Raw genomic sequence first — 20717 nt, 5'->3', positions numbered from 1 at the left:
GCTCACAACCAGCTGTAACTCCTGTCTCAGGTGATCCGGTGCCGTCTTCAGGCCTCCATGGGTTCCAGGCATGCATGTGGTATGTAGACATATATACAAACAAAATACCCACACACATAAAAAAAACAATTTTAAGAGAAAAAATTAAAACGTTCATACAAATAAAGAGGATTTCTTTTCCCCCTTTGGTAAGGAAGTTCAGGACAATCCCTCAGAACATTTGACTAAAACGTGCTCCAGGCATTTAATGTAACTGTAGCTTTCTTTCACAGTAACCGATTTTTGTGAAGACTGAACTTTTGAAAAATTTGCATATATTTTCATAACTGCAGGATGATGCCACAATAACATTCTGTCTTCAGAAATTAATCAGAGACACCTACATTCTTTTTTTATAATTGGATATTTATTTACATTTCAAATGTTATCCCCTTTCCCATTTTCCCCTCTGCAAACCCCATATTCCATCCCCCCTCCCCCCCCCCGCTTCTGTGAGGATGCACCCCTGCCCACCCACCCACTCCCACCTCAGCACCCTGGCATTCTCCTACATTGGGGCATTGAGCCTTCCCAGGACCAAGGGCCTTTTCTCCCATTGATGCCATCCTCTGCCACACAGCTGGAGCCATGTGTCCCTCCATGTGTACTCTTTGGTTGATGGTTTAGTCTCTGGGAGCTCTAGGGAGTCTGGTTGGTTGATATTGCTGTTCTTCCTATGGGGTTGAAAACCCCTTCAGCTCCTTCAGTCTTTTTTCTAACTCCTCCATTGGGGAACCGTACTCTGTTCAATGGTTGGCTGTGAGCTGCCTCTGACTCTGTATTTGTCAGGCTCTGACAGACAGACAGCTGTATCAGGCTCCTGTCAGCAAGCACTTCTTGGCATCTGCAATAGTGTCTGGGTTTGGTGTCTGTATATGGGATGGATCCCCAAGTGGGGCAGTCTCTGAATGGCCTTTCCTTCAGTCTCTGCTTCATACTTTCCTCCCCTGAGTATTTTGTTCCCCCTTCTAAGAAGGACTAAAGCATCCACACTTTTGTCTTCCTTCTTCTTGAGTTCTGGGCTAATACCCACTTATCAGTGAGTATATACTGTGCTTTGTTTTTATGACTGGGTTACCTCACTCAGGATGATATTTTCTAGTTCCATCTATTTGCCTTAAAATTTCATAAAGTCTTTGTTTTAAATAGCTGAATCATACTCCATTGTGTAAATGTGCCACATTCCTCTGTCGAAGAACATCTGGGTTCTTTCAGGCTTCTGGCTATTATAAATAAGGCTAATATGAACACAATGGAGCATGTGTCCTTGTTATATATTGGAGCATCTTTTGGGTACATGCCCAGGAGTGGTATAGCTGGGTCCTCAGGTAGTACTATGTCCAATTTTCTGAGGAACTGCCCGACTGATTTCCAGAGTGGTTGTACCAGCTTGCAATCCCACCAACAATGGAGGAGTGTTCCTCTTTCTCCACATCTTCACCAGCATCTACTGTCACCTGAGTTTTTAATCTTAGACATTCTGACTGGTGTGAAGTGGAATCTCAGGGACACCTAAGTTCTAATCCTCACTGCCTGACCATACTGTAATTTGTGTGGACTAAGGCACTTTTACCCTCCTGAGCCCTTTTCCTCTATAATAAACATTTAAAAATAAAAATCCATTTTAAATGAATTTTATATCTGTTCTTCTGGCTTTTGTTTCTCTCATTGGTCAGTAATGAGATAAACCCTTTTGAACATTGGTTCCTCCAAGCTGTGCATAGAAGAGATGGCTTGGGATAAGGCAACCTTAGCAAGAATTGAAGTCCTGTTACTTGGAGTAGTCATAGTCACTGGTCTATTTTCAGGTAAGATGAATGACCGCCACTTCATTTTTTTATGTGGAATATAATGCCCACAGATTAAGTCAGTGATGATTTGTATGTGATGGTTAGGTATAGTAAAAAAAAGTTCCATATCACAAGCCAAGTGGTCTCAGCTCAGCTCTGTGGCTGAGGGTCTTTACAACCTTAAACAAGGCATTGTACTTTTGCATGTGAAAAATACAGTTTTGTGTATTTTCATTGTGAAATTAAGGGGAAGGCAGAACTTGGTAATCTCATTTCTTCTATGTTAAAATATTCTATTATATTCTCATCTATTTATTTCATTTACATGTGTAAGTCATGGAACAGGGGTGAATGTCAAAGGACAATTTCTGGAAGTTGGTCCCAGGAGTTGAACACATCACAGCCCGGGACAGCTCAGTGAGCCCCAGACCCAACACCAGCAACTGCTCACCTTAGGAATTCTGTCAGATGAAAAGAAAAACGGTCTCTTGAAGACTCTTGGTAGACTTCTCAGTTACTTGAAGTCAACAACATATCGTAAAGAACTTATAATTCTAACACACTTACCACAAAAAGAAGTTGTGGCTAGACGGCTCCTCTCCAGAGGAGGCGCCCACTTACTCCACATCCCATGGCAGGCTGGGTAGGTCACACCCTGGCAGAAAGATTAAACATCGATGATTACGTCTCATTCCAATTTTTTCTTGTATTTAAAATGCAAATATTGCTGCTTCATACAAACGACAACACAAAATTATAATTTGTTTACATTGTCTAATACAAAAGTCTATGTTCCTCTCAATTTTTTTTATATTGAAACCAAATCCCTAGTGTGATGGGCATTTGAATATGGGCATTGCGGAGTAACAAGGGCACAGAGATGGGGGCTCATGAATGGAATTAGTGCCCTTACAAGGCAGAACGGTTGTTCCCTATGAGTCTAGAACCGGGGAGCAGGCTCTCATCAGCCACTGAACATGTTGGCAGCACAGGTCTTGGACTTGCCTCTGCCTCCAGAACCATGAGAAATGGGTGCCTATATGTGTGGTGCTCTGTTACTGACATCCAAGCAGACTTTTGAAGACACTGAATTACATAATTTAACTAATTTTGACTCATAACAGTGATCCTGACATCCAAAGATATAGTTCAAACCTAAGGGCCATGGAGAATCAAGAATATGTCATATATCCATATTTCATATGGTTGAAGAAGAGTGTGTAGGAAGTGACTTCCACAATCAGTCTGTTTGTCTCCTCATTTCCAGGCACAGAGTCTGAGGCTCCAATTTGTTAAGGCTGGGTCTTAACCTTGGTTGTCCCAGCTACAAATGTCACATTCTTCCTGCCATATCAGGGGCTACAGACATACAGCATATGTCCTATAAGGGAACTAAAGTTGGACTGGTGTCTCCACGACAATCTAAACAATCTTTCTTGTCTTCTTAAGAAGGGTAACTCAGAACTGAACATGGGGCTTTGTATGTGCTAGACAAGTATAGTATCACTGTCCTAACCTTAGCCCCCTTCAAGTTCTATTTTGCAAGGGGGCCTCACTAAGCTTCCCAGGAAATCTTGAAACTTGAGATCCCCCTGTCTCAGCCTCTTCAGTAACTGAGATGGCAGGCCTGCACCACTGAGCTGGAGTATATAGAAAGTGTCTCTCTTACCTCCACCAGACCCTGCAAAATTCTCACACACATGACACAGCCGTAATGCACCCTGGCCGCAGAAGGGATGAACATGTTCAGGGTTGATGTCAAGAATATGGCAGCTCCAAAGACCCTAGGGGACCAAAGCACTGCATCATTGTCCGGGATGATGTTGGCTAAAATACTTCAGTTAAACATCAGAAAACAGCCTAAGCATTCATGAGAGATCATGATGGAAATTAAGAGAAATTAAGTCAGAGAAATAGATGATGTGGTAGAATGTGCTGTGTCGCCAGCTAGACTCCTGGGTTGCTTTGATTTTCAACTCCCAGTCCATGAACCATGTGTGGTCACATTCATGAAAGCCCAGGGATATCCAACCTGCACAATGCCCTAGAAGGCCACAGGAAAACTGTGCTAAGGGGAACTTCGGGTATACTCACATCCAACCTGGTTTCAGCCAAGTGACTATTTGTGATTTCTGCATGTTTGGGATTGTGCCTCCTGCTTCCCATTCTCCTCTCAACAGACCAGAAGAGAATTCTGACAACCCAAAAGGCATCTTGTGGCCTGGGAGCAAGCTGTTTCCTGATATAACCACTTACTACCTCCTTCTTGCCATCCCAAGAGTCTCTGGGACAGAAGGAAGAATTAAAAAAGAAGGCGCCATCTTCTTCTCTCCTCTCATAATTTTCTTTGAGGCAGAGTCATATATGTATATGTGTGTCATATATATGACTGCCATATATATGTACAAATATACATACATACATATACCAGGCTAGTCTTGAACTCACATATAGCTAAGAATAAGCTTGAATTTTTAGAGCCTCCTACCTCTATTTCTTGAATGCTGGGTTTACAGGCATATGTTACCATACCCGGTTTTGTCCAGGGCTGGGAACTAACCCTAGGGCTTTATGCCTACTAGATAAGTACCCTACCACCTGAGCTTCATCCTGAGATGCCCCTCCTCACACATTTCAATGACTCTTGCACTTCCCACACATACTAGGAAATCTTTGTATGAGTGGTTTTCTTTTAGAGGCAAGAGTATAAGCCATAACCATTGAAGAGCCAGTGGTCGTTAGCACTTGATCAGTCTTAAAAGAATACCATAGTCAAGCAACAATGGGAAGTAAGAGAAACAAGCTAGGTGAGAACATATGTAAAGACAGTCATGCTCATATATATTTGGATGCTATGATGGTGGCTTTCAAGCATCTTGACCCTGACCCTTGAAAATACATTGGGAGTCGACAATTCAGTCAATACAAAGTTACCCAGACAAGCATGAAGACCTGGATTCAATCCCACAGAACCCACATAAGAAGCCAAGCACTTATGAACCTGTAAGTCCAGCCTTGGAGAGATGAGGGTGGAGAATCTCTGGGGTTTGCTGGTTTACAGGCTAGTTCAATCAGCTCTAGTTCAGTGAGAAACCCTGACTCAAAAAAATAAGGTTGTGGTGTGTGATTGGAGAAGGCACTTGACATCAGCTGAGGCCCCATGTGTACGCACATGTGTGCACACTATACACACATGTGGAGTGTGTGTGTCTATGTGTGTGTCTGTTTCATATTACAGTCCAGTCTATACTTATACACATACACACACATATGAGCTTTACAAACCAATGCTTCCTCTCACTGGCCACATCGTCTGATGTCCCGCTGTCTTCATTCTCTTTAATTACATTCTCATCTTCCCATTGGCGAATCACTAGGCCGATTTCACAACCATGTGAGTTGTGATTTCAGAGGTTGGAAAAAAAAAATCCGCCTTGCCAACTTTGATCTCTTTTATGGAGATCACTCACACAATGTCTCATGACAAATATCCTGGGAAGGACCTGGACATCTGGCTCACTCCTTTCCTGCAACATGACCCAGACTGTAGCATCTCCCTCCAATGAGCACTCTTCTCAGCCAACACTGGTAGTGACAGGAAACCCACTTCCTTTAGTGACAGCCACCCTGTTCTGAAGAGTTAACTCCTCAGACAAGTACTGGGCCCTTTAAGAACACTGACAGCATCCTGTGGTCTAAAGGCAAGTTTTCGGTGTTAACATGGCTCTATTATGGTGCTGATGTTGGCATAAACACATAGGCATGCCGAATGTCACTGCCGAAAATCACAACTTAACCTAAAGTTTCATTTCTCTGATGAGGAAACTGAGCCCCCAAAAGGGAAGTGAGTCCATAGTTTCGTTTCCCAGTTTGCCAGTGAGGGGTCATGAATCACTTCCCCTGACTGACAAAAAATTATTCCTTTTACATCACTTAATGAACTACAAGGTAAATTACATTGTATGTGAGGGGGGAGCAAATCCAGAGAGACTCTTAAAAGCAAACAGTGCCATGGGGGATCAGTATCTCCTAATTGCATCCATCTGTGTGGCTCCTATTTGTCACTCTGCGTCCCCACCCAGAGAGCAAATGCACAGATGGAAATCTGGCACAACACTCCGGGATAACCTGGGCAGGATTTGGCAACGCCCATCACTCTTACCTGTTAGCAGCAAACTTGTTTGAAATGAAGCCGCCGGGAATTTGTGTCACAATATAACCCCAGAAAAAAGATCCATGGATAAGGCCCACCGTCTCTGGATCCCAGTTAAACTGCGCTATCTGGAAACAAAAATCAGAGGCAACTGTGTTTAGGGAACTGCTGATACTATATGTCACCGCGTGACAGCTTCGTGACCTCTCCCTTTTTCTGGTAAGTTTCTGGAACACACCTTGAATACTTGGCTTACAGCAGTAGTAACATGGACCAAAGGAGTCTCTGGTCTTACAAATGTATCTTCTGGTAAGAGGGAAGAGATGCACAAGCTTAAGTATACCCATACATGTATGCATATATGATATACATGTATAAAATGTGATATTCCAAAGAGCCATGTGTGCTAAAAAAAGAAAATAACACAGGTAGTGAAGGAAAGAGAAAAAAAAACAGGCTCTGGACTCAGCGTGTGCTTTTCTGGGTTGTTCATTTTTACTGCATTTTTTTAAGAGCTACAGACTTAGTCTAGTAGTTAGAGCACTCACCTTGCATCAAGAGAGCCCTATGCTCAATCTTCAAAATATAACAAAGTGGTCATTGTACTATCAAATGCATTTTGCTGGGGATATAACTCATTGGTAGAGTGACTACCTTGTTTGTGTGATGCCCTAGATTTAATTCTCGGGATAAATAAGGAACAAATAAATCCTCTGTCGTCATTGTTTTGAGATAGAATCCCACTGAGTAGCCCAGGCTGGCCCCAAACTTGTGATGCCACTGCCTCAGCCTTCTGCGTATTAGGATTAGAGATATGCACCGTCATGACTGGCTGAGTCTCACTTCTTAACTAAGATAAAACTCATTCTATCTTCTTCATCCGGCTGCTGTCAACAATAGCATCCTGCACTCCCCCTTTTCCCCCTGAGCAGGTGCTTTTTCTGTCGTCTTTGAAAGAACTGAGACCTGCTTAGAAGTGACTTTGGACATCACCTGAGCCCCGCTGGGTAATAGGCGCAAAACAATAGCTTAAACAGAAACTTCACCAAATAAGACAAGAAAATGGCAGATGGCCATACAGATAATCACTAGGAAACTGGAAAGATCACTAACCTTTGGGGAAATAGAATTAGCTGTCATATTTGCCAGGATGACACATATATCTTCCCACTGGTATGTGTGTATATGTGTGCATGCATGTGTGTGTATGTGTGTGCATGCATGTGTGTATATGAGAGCATGAGTGTATGTATATGTACATGCTCATGCATGTGTGTATGAGAGCATGCATGTGTGTGCATATATATGCTTGTGCATGTGTGCATGCATGTATATATGAGAGCATTCGTGTATGTGCATGCACATGCTCATGTATGTGTATGTGTATGTGTGTGTGTGTGCTTACACATATAGAAAGAGGATGAAGAGAATTGGTGAGGATGTGGAGAAACTGGAATGTTTTATGTTGCTGATGGGAATGTTGATTGGCTCAGTTTCTCATGAGAACAGTGAAGAATTCTCTCACAAGCTTAAAAACAGAGCTAAAAATGTAGCTAAGAAACACTCAGCATTTATGCTTTGGAGTATTTATCCAAAAGATATCAGAATCTCAAGGACATGTGTACTCTAAGATTCACATTGTCTGAGATATGGAAGCAACCTGGATGCCTACTAACAATGAACTCGAACAGTGTGCTGTGTACTTTCAATGAAAACCAGACATTGCATGACATTCGACAGCCTGGATGGGGTTAGAACACAGATGCCCAGGAAAATAAACCAGCAATAGAAAGAGCAATGCTGTACGATCCTTCTTTCATAAAGTATCTGAAATAGTCAAATTAATAGGATTCAAGAGGGCATGGTGTTTTCTCAGGAACTGGGAGGATTTGATTTAATCAAATGGATAAAACATGTTTATCTGGATAGTTAATAAGCTTTGGAAATTGATACTGCACTTACAGCTAATGATTACTGCGTATCAAGAAGGTTGCTCTCAGTTGGACCAGTAGGCACAGGGCTCTAGTCACAGCCTTCTACTCGAAGGCTGAAGCAGGAGGATCAAGTTCAAGGCCTCCTCAGTCTACAGAGTAAATCAAGACTATCCTGGGCAACTTAGTGAGAACCTAAAGAGTAAAATAGTGGCCAGAAATGTAGCTTGGAGGTATAGTACTTTATCTACCCCAAAAAGACACCCACATCAAAGCCCTGAAGAAGTTTCTTTGTATAAAAAAGCATGTCTTTGCCGATGGGAAAAAAAAGCCGAGGGTCACAAAATGTGATATTCAGAATCAGCCAGCTGAACCCTTACTCAAAAGTCAGGTGTCCTTAAAAGGGAAAAGGCAGAGGGTTAAGATAACAAGGTGCTGGTGATACAGTCTCAGGAAGCTTCTGTAGGTGCTAAATAGAAATACTCCTGCTCCATCTGCAAGACCTCTCTTCTTTCCATTATAAGGGTCATGAGAGTTGCTAAAAGACTGTTAGACGTGCTGTTTTGTGTTGGCCTGTTGAGCCTCCTTCCAAGAGAATTCTGTTTCCCCAGCCCTAGGATGCTCCACTCTGTCTACCACAGCTGATGGACAGTAGATCAGAGAGTTGATCCTCGAGCTCACAGGATTTAGTCATGGGGGCAGGAAGAAGCCATGGTAAAAGACAGAAAGCAGTCCATCAGGAGACATGGGAAGCTGGAGCAGACTGGGAGAAACAGATAAGAGAGCCTGTGATGCCAACAAGCTGGAAACCTCAGCAAAGTGTTTTTCCAGGTCCCCTGAATAAAACAGAGTCTACATCTCCCATAGGGGCTCTGTTTCTGCATCAAGAACTCAAAAAGATGCCTTTCTCAGCTTGGTAGAGGGCATTCTGGACCTCGGTTCCCTACTCACAAGATGGATCATCCACCCAACCTGCTGTCTGGTCTTCACTTTCATGAGATTCCACTTGAGTCTTCGGTAATCCTCTTGCTAGTCTGCGTAGCTCTCACTGAACTTCTATTCTTTGCAACCAACAATCCTTGGCCAGGACACAAGGACACCTTTCCCAGGCCTCAGAGCTAGTGAGCAGTCGATGTTTAAAAGCAGGTCTGGAGAATCCTAAAGTCGATCACTGAAACCCTGCAAGACTCGTGGATAGTGAGAAATTATTGCAAAGTCTCCTCAGCCTTCAGTTGTTCTTTCTTTACCATATGCCAACCACTAAGGGCCACAAATGCTTTAACTTATCAGTTTGGGAGGAGGAGTGCCAAGGTGGAATGCAGGGCTTTGCCTGTGCTAAGTACATGCTTTTCCACTGGGCTCTAACCCAGTAGTAACTCATGGTATTAAACTAAAAATGTGACTACACACACATCGGCTAAATCATTCCCAGAACCACTTGCAAGAAGCAAGGAAGCCACATAGGTCTTTTCTGTTGTGGTGCTTATGCAGCAATTCCAATGAGGCTTCCAAAAAAATTAATAACTATGTTTTCCCATAAAGCTAACCACAGAAACAGAAATGATAGCCATCCAGAGCCCTGTCACCCTGTTGGTCACACTCAACTGAACTGATTTGTTCTGTGTGGACAAGAAGAGTAGTATTCTGTAAATTAGTTTTGCTTGCTGGAGCATGTACTTTTATCATTTGGTTGGTTTTTAGTGAGTTTTTTATTATTATTATTAAGGGGGCTATTGTTGTTTAGGGTTCTATTTTAGGTTTATGTTTTCCCTTTTGTTTCTTTCTCGTCTTTAGTTAGTTTTTTTGAGACAGAGTCTTGCTATGTAACCTAGTTTGTCTTTGAACTGATTATTTAGCTAAAGCCAGCTGAGCTCAGCCCTGCTCCCCTGCCTTGGTCCTCTGAGTGCTAGGGTTACAGACATAAGCCATAATACCAGTTCCTAAACTCCTACCCTTGGCACCAGACAAAATTATATAAGGCATATTTTAGATCTTAATCAGACCCTATAAGAAAAACCACAGGAACTGGAGAGCACACATGAACATTGATCCTTCATTTTATGGAAACAGCCTAAGTCAGGCAACAAACAAATACAAACACCATCTCTTTCTGACTTGTATCTCTGTGGGCAAGTCCCAATCAGCTAGACTTGCTCACAAGAGGCTGCAAGACTAGGAGGGAGACACATCTGAAACCCCACCCGTAGTCTTTATTTCAAAGGCATCAAATGTCCTCTCCCTCTGTCCCACCAGCTCCCTTCACCGCCATCCCCCAGACTAAATAGGCTATCTTTCTCGGCCAGACTCAGCTGAGGCATCAAAAGCTGACTGAAGCGTCTCCATGGTGCTGATTTCCTCTGACAGAACAATCTCTTAGAAAGAAAGGGGAAAGCCTGCATGCCAGCTAAAGATCTCTTTTTCATGAGCTGACATCAAATTTCCCCCAAGGCAGTCCTTGGCAGGCGACTGTTCTAGGTGATACTAACAGACGTGACATCAAAGAGAAGACTACCATGTTGTGAGCTGAGGAAACAGTATCCCATGTGCCTGCCTCAGGGTCACATAGCACTCAGGAACATCCATCCAGGCTTCATGTCACAAAATGTCTTCTTATGAAACCCTGTAAGCACGTCATCCATGGCTTCCCCGATGCTAACATGGAAACCTCGCAGGCATCCAGAGAACCATAAGGAGACTCAATCTATACTGAAGTCTGTGTTTAGTTCAGTGAACCAGACAGTTATGGCGTGGTCCACAGGAACACATTTTTATTTATTTATCGCATGATTTATGAAGCCTAGGAATAAAATGAACTAGATTTATGTTTCCAGTATCCATTAAACAGTTTATTAAATAACTTTATGCTTCCATATGATAATGCAGGCCCAGTACCAGAACCTAAACGAGCCCCAGCACCCATCACACAAGCCTCTTCCCATTGAGCTGTGATCATTCTGAGACCTGTGGAGGAGTCCTGTGTGTCTGAGAACTTGGATGGGGAAAAGTCAGGGCTTTTTTATTAAAGCTTAATATACAGTATTTTTATTATGAGTCTGTTTTCATGAAAATACTTGGTAAAAACAATCCTTGATTTGTATAATCTCTGGGGTAAAACTTTGGAATAGAGTGCTCTGGGCTGAGTTGCTTTGGTTCACCTTTCTAGAACACTCCTTTTTCCTGGAATTCCATCCCAATTGGAAGTTTTGCAAAGTTACAGTAGAGCATTCTAATAAAGCATAGAAAAGTCAGTATTTTTATTTTTATTACCTGCTGATGGGAAATTAGAACTTCTGTGAATATGAGCATAGTTTAAAAACCTGATAGTATCAGTCCCACAACTCTGTCATGAGGTAAAGCCAGAAACACACTCATATTACATTATAGTTATTGTGACAATATCAAGCTACTGTCTACACTTCTCTCTTAAAACCGTAGCAATTCAGGCACTTTGCTAGGTTTTGCCATCTGATGTATTTAGTAAGGAAGCCCAAGTTTCTATACCATAATATGACTTGTAAATATATTCTACATTTTAATATAATTGTCTTCCTGTGTAATCCTTTTTTTTTTTTTTATTATACTAAGAATGTCAAACATTATCTTTGACCAAAGATGCAAACCAAATTGTTCATGGGACTCAGGGGGGTGCATTGCACACACACACACACACACACACACACAAAGTGAGGGTCTTATGTTCCTAACACATCATGATTTGTCTGTCTGTCTGACAGCTCTTTGCATACAGTGTTCCTTTTTTTATCTAAACATTTTTCTTCCTATTCCACCACATAGATCTCTGTCAGCCATCACTTTCTCTGGAAAGTCACAATACCAAAATCATGGTATACCACTCCTAGAGGAGCCCAAGAATTTAGTACAGCCATAGTGACATAGCAGCTAGTACACCAAATTGTCATTTATGCTATATGTCTCCTGGAGTCCAAGGTCCCAGTCAATGTTATTAAGAATGCTATTCCTATCCCCATGTCCTGGACCCTGGGGTTGTCACTCTTCATGTTTCTTACATCATTTAATAAGTTGCTCTGTTTGCTTTTACACAACTACATCACACACACACACACACACACACACACACACACACACACCCTCTTGCTGTAGCTCCATACTAACCTGAATTTCTGGTTTCCCATCCACATACACAGTGCTATTGTTGACCATTTCCACAATGGCCACCCCAAGGTTGCACCGAATCCCAAAGGAAATGCAGAATCCCAGGCCACTCATGACAGCGATGATGTACCGCTTAGGTATACCACAGCAGCTGCAGTCACAGACAGGGAGGCGTGTCCTGGACGTCTGCACGGGCCTTCCTTCTTCATTCAGCTCAATGGCATCTCCCTCCTCATTGGTCCCGTCGATTTTTCTTCATCACAAAAGGAACAAGCAGAGAATTAAAGTCAGTATTCAAGGTGAGGAAGATGCACACAGTAAAAATAAAAGTGGTACCAAGCAACAAAAAGAGGAAAACCTAAAGAAGGGCTGGGCTAGTATTACAAAACTTGTATCATCAGCGTTATTAGCAAAGTAGAGGACAATGGCTAAAATGACTAATGTTCTGGATGTTGTGCTACAAGTTTATAGGCACAGAATCATTCAAATCTTCTCGGGTGTACGATTCTGTTCGTGCATGTGGTAGGTGAGGGCTGGAGGGTCTTAAGTGTAAGCCTAAACACCACAGTAAGTATGATTCCAGGCTGGACTGCACGTTGTGAAGCTGTTTAGAAAAAGGAAAGGTCTCTTACATTTTATACCCACCCAGTGAGGTGCAAGGACCCTTGTGCCGTTGATAGAGGAGAAGGTCTCCTCTGAGACTGTATGCAAACCAGATTCAGAGTCTATGTCCTTAACAGTACCCTGAACTGAATTCCTGCTGAAAGAGAGATGGGGCAACCTCATAGTTTGACCCCAACTGTTACAGGAGACCTTGATTTTAGAGTCACTTGAAGCTTGCTAAGATTATATGCAAGGGGGAAAAAAACCACTTGCAGGTTATTTTCACTGATTTCTATAGGTTCAAAAGATGGTAAGTCATTGTAGCTAATTAGCTTCTTCTGAAGCAATAAGTGTAAGTGAGCGAACAGTGCGGTGTCAATTATGAGAAGGGAGTTGTTTGTGTCCTGAGATCAGTGTTTGCCAAACAAACCCTAGTGTGGATCCCCAGCACCCACATAAAAATCAAAGCACTGTAGAGCACATCTGTGATCCTCACATTGGGGTAGGAGATAAAGGCAACCTAGACAAACTGATGAGCCCCCATTCAATGAAGACTCTACTCAAAAATAAAGTGGAGGGAAGTCAAGAGCTTCAGATGGGAAAAGTACTAGCCAGGCAAGACTGAAGACCTAAGTTCAATTCCCAAGTCCCACAGTAGGAGGAGAGAACCAACTCCTGAAAGTCGTCCTCTTTCCTTCACATGCACACAGTGGCAAGCACATGCACACACACACATGTGCACACATACTGTAACAATAATAACAAACAAAATGAAGGATAAAGTGGGTAGTGGTTGAAGTGAAAACACTCAGCATCAACCTCTGACCTCCACTCCCACCCACACATAGACACGCATAAACAGACACACATATGTACACACATACAACACAAAAAAGCACAACTATTTATATCTTGTGATACTGTAATCCATCTGAGTTTGATTCTTAGTTTTCACAAATATTAAATTAACATATAAGCACCTAATACAATTGTTAACAAAGCAATCAGTTTACAAAGCAAAGTATTTTCCTTTGCCCATGAATGCATTCAGAAGATAATTTTTGGCAGCTTCTTTGGGTAAAGTTTGAAGTACATACACAGAAAAACATACAGTCCTTAGATTTAGATCAGCACAGCAGACTTTTACTAAGCACCTACTACGTGCCAGGTACTGTGCTGCTGACGAAGAACAGCGATGCATGTGGTACGAGCTCCACTCTCCTCCAGCGCCTATGCTGTTAAGGAAGGCAGATGCACACACAGTCATACGCAGTACGAAGCAGTGTGCTGTGACCTGAAACTCCTCTCCCTAGCCTGCCCCCCTCCCCTCTCTCTCCACAGACAACACGTGGTCTAGATGATCCCGTGGACACGCCCCACCACCTCCTTAGTTTCTCTCAACATGTGTCTCCCATGTCTAGTCCTATCTCATGGTCCGCTGCACAAAAAACCCAACTGCACACAAGCACGCTCTTGTACACACTACCCACTAAGAGATCTGAGACCAACGCAAGCATCCTTTTGGGCATGGTACCTGCTAAAGCATCCTGAGACTTAAGAAAACACACAACAGTATGGAGGGGTCACATGAGTAATGTAAAAAGGGTAATGGTCCCCAGATGAAGAAAGGGTGGGCTCTTTGAGTAGCAGGATCTGAAGCCACTTCCTCATAATAGAGACAGAGACTGAGTGAGCGGAGCAACTAAGACACTGGGAACGAGGTCCAGACTCCTTTGTGCAAAGGGTCAGCTGAGCCAACACTTTCAGAAACCACAGGGTCAGAAGTAAATGTGGATCCTAGAGAGACCTCCTGAGCTGTGTGTGAGGCATTTGCTTAGCCTGGATGGAAGTCAAGAGACATCATAATGATGAAGATATCATTTTTATCAGGTAAGGTATAAAAATAATCAGATTGACTTATTTCAAAATTATTTAAATAGTGGGAGGGTGGAGTTTAGTGAAGAAGCACTTGTCTGGTGAGCATAAGACTGTGGGTTTCATCTTCTATTCCAAAAAAAGAAAAAGCCCAAAACAGAAACATTCCAATGATAAAAGTAAAACTTACATTTGCCCGGCCTAGTGAAACAGGACTTTAATCCCAGGACTCTGGAGGCAGAGGCAAGTGGATCTCAGTGAGTTTGAGGCCAACCTGGTTTACATAGTGACTTTCTAGACAGCAAGGGTCACATCATGTGACCTTGTGTAAGTTGCTGAAATTTTGCTGTGCTTTCTTGCTGTGCTGAGTAGCTGTGTGGCTTTAAGGCAAGTGTCTTGACGATTCTGAATCTCTCATTTCTTCTATAATAAATATGTTACAGGGCTGTTATGGTTTTATGCTACAAAGAGTCAAATATCACAGCTAATAAAGGTGTGCACTTCGAATAATCAACAGACTCTACGCCATCCTTGGCATTCCGTGTGCTGTTTTGGCTTCTCTTTTGCTTGTTTTGTGCTAAGCACATCCCCTGTTTCCCTGCTACCATAAGACCCTGTATTCCTCTGTTCAGTTGCTTATCATGTTGAGAGTTGGAAATTTGATTTTTTTTCAGTCTTCTTCAGTATAGGGGTGTGTGCACGAATAAATGAAGACCTGCCCCAGCTGGTGAATAGAAGCCCTCACCTCATCTTTGTTCCCAGGGCTCAGCACAGTTCATGTAGACAATGATTCTTCATTGAACTGAATGGAATTGGGGGGTTGACCCACACATCACTCCAGACTTGCAGCCCTCAGAGATGGAGTGAGAATGTATTCTTCCTATCCCCAAATAATCTCTGTACGAGGGACGGAGGGCACACTCGGTCATGAATAAGGGAGAAAAAAGAATTCCTTTCTCACAAAATAGAGGGCTTTAATTATCCATAATAGCTGTTTAGACCACTCTGGAATCTCTCCATGTTTGCCTATGGTTTTTCGTTTAGATCAGAGAATCTTCATCCTTCCCAGCGTGACAGACTCCAGATATAGAAAGCTGCAGCCTGTGGCTGGGGCCTTTCACACACTAGAAGGCTCCTTCCATTGTTCTGTGTACGATAGTCTAGTAAGAGACTAAGCCCTGGACTGCTCAGCATACCCTGAGAAGTCTTCAAGCGTTTTCAGGAGCGTTAACCTGTCAGTGAACCAAAATCTTCCATAGACTATGGAGAAGGTTTTGCACGTAAGAAGAAACAAGCTCAATGTCAGCCATGCACAGAACCCACAGGTCACTTTATGAGTGCTTAAACTCCGCTCACTTCCCAGCGTTGGATAAGTATTTATGGTGACATTCCAAGTAAGATGGGTAAGTCCTCTCAAGACTGTGTTGTGAATTAAGGGAGAATATATGAGTACTGACTGGTTTTGTGTCAACTTGACACAAGCTGGAGTTATCACAGAGAAAGGAGCCTCCCTTGAGGGAATGCCTCCATGAGATCCAGCTGTAAGGCATTTTCTCAACTCATGATCAAGGGGGGAGGGCCCAGCCTATTGTACATGGTGCCATACTGGGCTGGTGGTCCTGAGTTCTATCAGAAAGCAAACTGAACAAGCCATGGGAAGCAAGCCAGTAAGCAACATCCCTCTATAACCTCTGCATCAGCTCCTGTTTCCTGACTTGCTTGAGTTCCAGTCCTGACTTCCTTTGGTGATGAACAGCAATGTGGAAGTGTAAGCTGAATAAATCCTTTTCTCTCCAACTTGTTTCTTGGTCCTGATGTTTGTGCAGGAATAGAAACCCTGACTAAAACTATATAGATATATAGTTTTTATAATTTTTATTACATAGTACATATCATTTTATATGATTATAGTTTACATTATATATGTTATTATATAGTACATACTTATATATTATATTTATGTGTAATATAATATATAACATATAAATGTTATTTATATAGTACAGTTGGAGTAAGAGGCAAGCTAAGCCTTGAGGTTTATGACCTGGCCCTGCTTCCTGCCTCATCTCCATTTTCTGATCTACCCAGATGTGAACAAACAACCTCACACTCTGACCTCTACAGCCACAATCTACTCTAGGCCCCATGATTTCCCTGCTACTAGACTGTACCTTCAACCAGGAGCCAAAATAGACCTCTCCTCCCTTTAAGTTGCTTCTTCAGTGGGTATTTGGTTACCTACACCAGTGGTTCTCAACCTGTGGGTTGCAACCTCTTTGAGAGTCGGATGACCCTTTTCATGGGGGTCTCCTAAGACCACTGGAAAACACAGATATTTACATTAGGATTCCTAAATATAGCAAAGGTGCAGTTACAAAGGAGCAACAAAAATGATTTTACGGTTGGGGGTCACCACAACGTGAGGAACTGTCTTAAAGGGTCGCAGTGTTAGGGAGGTTGGGGACCACTGATCTATACCCCCGATGCCTCTCGAGTGTCTCCAAATGTCTTCTTACAAGGACACCAACCATACACAATCCAGCATAGCATCCAGCAGTATCAGAGTCTGGGGGTCAGTCTGTGCTGTTTTGTAGTTTTTCCTTTTCCTGCCCCTTTAGTGTCTGCGCTGTCAGCCTTGTTTTTTATTCTAAAACCTTAGATCACTGGTGACACTCCAACAAGTTCAACAGCCACAGCCGGCATGCATGGTGTGTGTATAGAGTATGTTTGGAATCTGAATTAATTACGAGGGTTTTAAAAATCATAAGTTGGCCTGGAAATAAATGGAGGTTTTGTTTATTTTGAACTTCTTGAAGACCTATAATAATTAGGCCCACACTCTCTCCTGGCTGCACATAGGTCTCCCTTTTGCTACAGTCCCCACCATTCCCTACTGGCACACTATACTTGAAGTATACTTACAGTTAAAACTCAAAGGGAAAAAATGTATTTAGCTATTTTTTACTTGTGTCATTATGAAAACTAGGAAAATAAAAATCGTACTTAGGAGCAAATAACTTCAGTAATTAAATGACATTCTTAGCTGCTCAGTGTCTTAATTGCCTCTTGAGACTCTGATCTTGCCTGAACAACAGGGAAAAAAAAAACACTGCTTTTTCTGGGGTCTTAGGTAGCTATCTACATAAGCCCAGGTAGACTCTTCAGCATCAGAAACCCATGAGTAAGACTTAGAGGAGAAGGAGGAGGAGGACCAGGAGGAGGAGGAGGATAGGGAGGAGGAGAAGGAAGAGAAGAGGAGGAGGAGGAGGAGGAGGAGGAGGAGGAGGGGGAGGAGGATAAAGGAGCAAGAGGAGAACACAGCAGGAGGAAAGACAATACCAATGGTGACTATGCAACAGAGAGGCAGCTGTCACCCTGTGGTCACAGTCAGAGGATTTCCTACAAACCGTAACTAGTACCAACAGCGATGACCGAGAGTGATGACGGTCAGTCTAGAACAATCTAGTGATATCACATAGTATGTTCTATGACAGAGAGTGATGACGGTCAGTCTAGAACAATCTAGTGATATCACATAGTATGTTCTATGACAGAGAGTGATGACGGTCAGTCTAGAAACATCTAGTGATATCACATAGTATGTTCTATGACAGAGAGTGATGACGGTCAGACTAGAACAATCTAGTGATATCACATAGTATGTTCTATGACAGAGAGTGATGACGGTCAGTCTAGAACAATCTAGTGATATCACATAGTATGTTCTATGACAGAGAGTGATGACGGTCAGTCTAGAAACATCTAGTGATATCACATAGTATGTTCTATGACAGAGAGTGATGACGGTCAGACTAGAACAATCTAGTGATATCACATAGTATGTTCTATGACCGAGAGTGATGACGGTCAGTCTAGAACAATCTAACTGCCTTCCTAACTTCCTGTCCCTTTATCAAAGGTGGAACCCTTTATCCATAAGTTGATTGCAACTAGGCCCTTTGAGCGGTGCAGTGTGTTGCTCCTTGGAATCCGAGAAAACTTTCATATGTTAGTCCATCTCCAAAATTAAAACACTGTCTTCTATAGGTTCTTTACATAGTGCGGGTAAACCACGCATTTAAAGAATTTGGCAGTTATACATATATACTGGAGAATTTGAAAAAATACACAAAAGACTGTTTAGACCTGAAAAGCCGGGGACAGTGGCCTATGCCTATAATAACATGTACTGGAATGACTAGGGAAGGAGGACTAAGCCTAGGACTCGGCATGAAAGGGAGATTTGAAGGGGCCGGGGTGCAGGCACTATCATTTGAACCTATTACCCCGGCTACTCAGAATGCTGAGTTTGAAGTCAACCAAGGCTATTGAGCCTTGTCTCAGAAGCAAAGCAACAGCAAACTCCCACGACTGGTGTGGAGCCCAAGGATAGAGCCTGTGCTTCACAAGAGCAAGGCCCTGGATCCATCTGCTGTGAAGAGGAGGAAGGAGTGGGGTGGGTAGGGAGGGAAGGAGGGGAAGAGGAAAGGCGAGGATGGAAGAGGAGAAATGAATGGGAAGGGGAACAAGGCAGAAGAGTAGGGGAGGGAAGGGAAGAAGGAGGACGAGTGAGGGAGGGGAGGGGAGAAAAGAAGGAAGATAGGAGAAGAATGAGAGAGGTGGGGGAAGGAAAGGGAAATTTCCTGGCTATGGTTAAAAAAGAGACCTGAGAGTTCAAACCTTAAAGGTTCACATCTGGACCCTGCCTCCTGAGGCGCATCCTTGAAAGCAAATTTCAGTGGGGAGACCTATGAGATTTTATGGTAATTCATAGTCACAGACCTCCAGGAACTTCTGTAGAACATTGCAGTGGTTTATTATGACAAGTAGGTAACATGTTTTATAGAGCTCATTAGCAAAAAACAAAATGTCAATTACTCATAAAATCCATGTCCTTCTGAGTGTGACAAATAAATGTTTCAAGGATTTATAGATGTGCACACACACACACAAATTCACTCGCATGCACATACACACATACTCATATCCCCTCACACACACATACACTCACATGTGCAGACACACACATGCACATGTGCACGCACACACACATTTGGTTCAGGGTATTCTAGAACACTTCCAAGTAAAGAAAAAAATTTCTGTACTCAGTATTTTCTACTATTTAAAGATACACAAAGCCTAGTGGCCTTTGAACTTTGAACACACTGTATTGAACGCTAGGGAATGCTGTTCTGACATATTTATTCCATGAAACAAACTATACACTGAAAACTGTTTTAGGTAAGAGCCAAAAGCAAGAAAGTGGCCCATGACTTATCCAGGATGCAGTAGAAACCATCTCCTGCTCAAAATGCATTATCTAGCATGCCTATGGGCTCCACAGAAGGGAAAGTATCATATGAACTTTCTAACAAAATCTCAGTCAATAACAGCGTGCATTCTAGAATGAGGTCATGCCTCTCTAGTAGATAAAACCCAGCTCCTGGTGTGCAGGAGGGTAAATGGACCACCTCATCACAGGATATCAAGAGACAATGTAGTCAAAAATAGCTTTCAGGTGCTGGCACAATCAAAGCTATGAAAACATGATGTGGAAGGCTGGAGAGATGGTGTGGTCATTTGAATGAGAAATGCTCCCATGGGCTCAAATGTTTGCATGCTTAGTCCATTTGATGAAACTACGTGGGAAGAATTAGGAGGTGTGTTCTTTTTTTTTTTTTTTTTTTTTTTCTTACAACTTTTTTTTTTTTAAGAGAGATACATGTTGAGATTTTTTAAAGCATTTTGGCATAAAACTCTATGAATATATATGTCAGTACTTGATCTTTTTAAAGGTTTGATAGTATGCATTGAAATCTTACTAGTTACCATAAGCATAAAGTACATGTAAAACAAAACGTAACATGGGAAGGAGGTGTGCTCTTGATGGAGCAGGTGTGTCACTGCAGATGAACTTTGAGGTTTTAAAAGTTCACACCAGACCTGATCCCTCCCCTCCTCTCTATCTATCTGTCTGTCTGTCTGTCTGTCTCTCTACCTATCTATCTATATATTCATCTATCTCTATCTCCCTATCCCTTTCTCTTCCTATCCCTCTCCATCTGTCTCTCTATTTCTGTCTATCTCTCTGTCTCTCTGTCTCTCTCTCTCTCTCTCTCTCTCTCTCTCTCTCTCTCTCTCTCTGGCTGCTTTCTATATGATTTATAGAATATAAAGCTTTACAGGATGTAA

At 42.5% G+C, this 20717-nt stretch overlaps 1 protein-coding gene across 1 annotated transcript in view; it reads right to left on the bottom strand.

Annotated features, from left to right (window-relative positions):
• The window catches only part of SLC17A8 (solute carrier family 17 member 8), a gene marked incomplete at both ends in the record, with an annotated part of 43897 nt that overhangs the window by 17673 nt on the left and 5507 nt on the right, over positions 1 to 20717 (bottom strand). Inside the window, 4 exons of the mRNA XM_080935036.1 lie at positions 2397 to 2484; positions 3499 to 3613; positions 5992 to 6106; positions 12044 to 12300. Coding sequence (XP_080791162.1) covers positions 2397 to 2484; positions 3499 to 3613; positions 5992 to 6106; positions 12044 to 12300 — 575 coding nt within the window. The remainder of the gene's footprint in view (positions 1 to 2396; positions 2485 to 3498; positions 3614 to 5991; positions 6107 to 12043; positions 12301 to 20717) is intronic.

The sequence above is a fragment of the Micromys minutus genome (genome assembly GCF_963924665.1).
Source record: "Micromys minutus genome assembly, chromosome: 22".
In the NCBI taxonomy this organism is placed as follows: Eukaryota; Metazoa; Chordata; class Mammalia; order Rodentia; family Muridae; genus Micromys; species Micromys minutus.
Note: the sequence above shows the minus strand (reverse complement) of the source record. Positions and strands in the feature narration are given on the sequence as shown.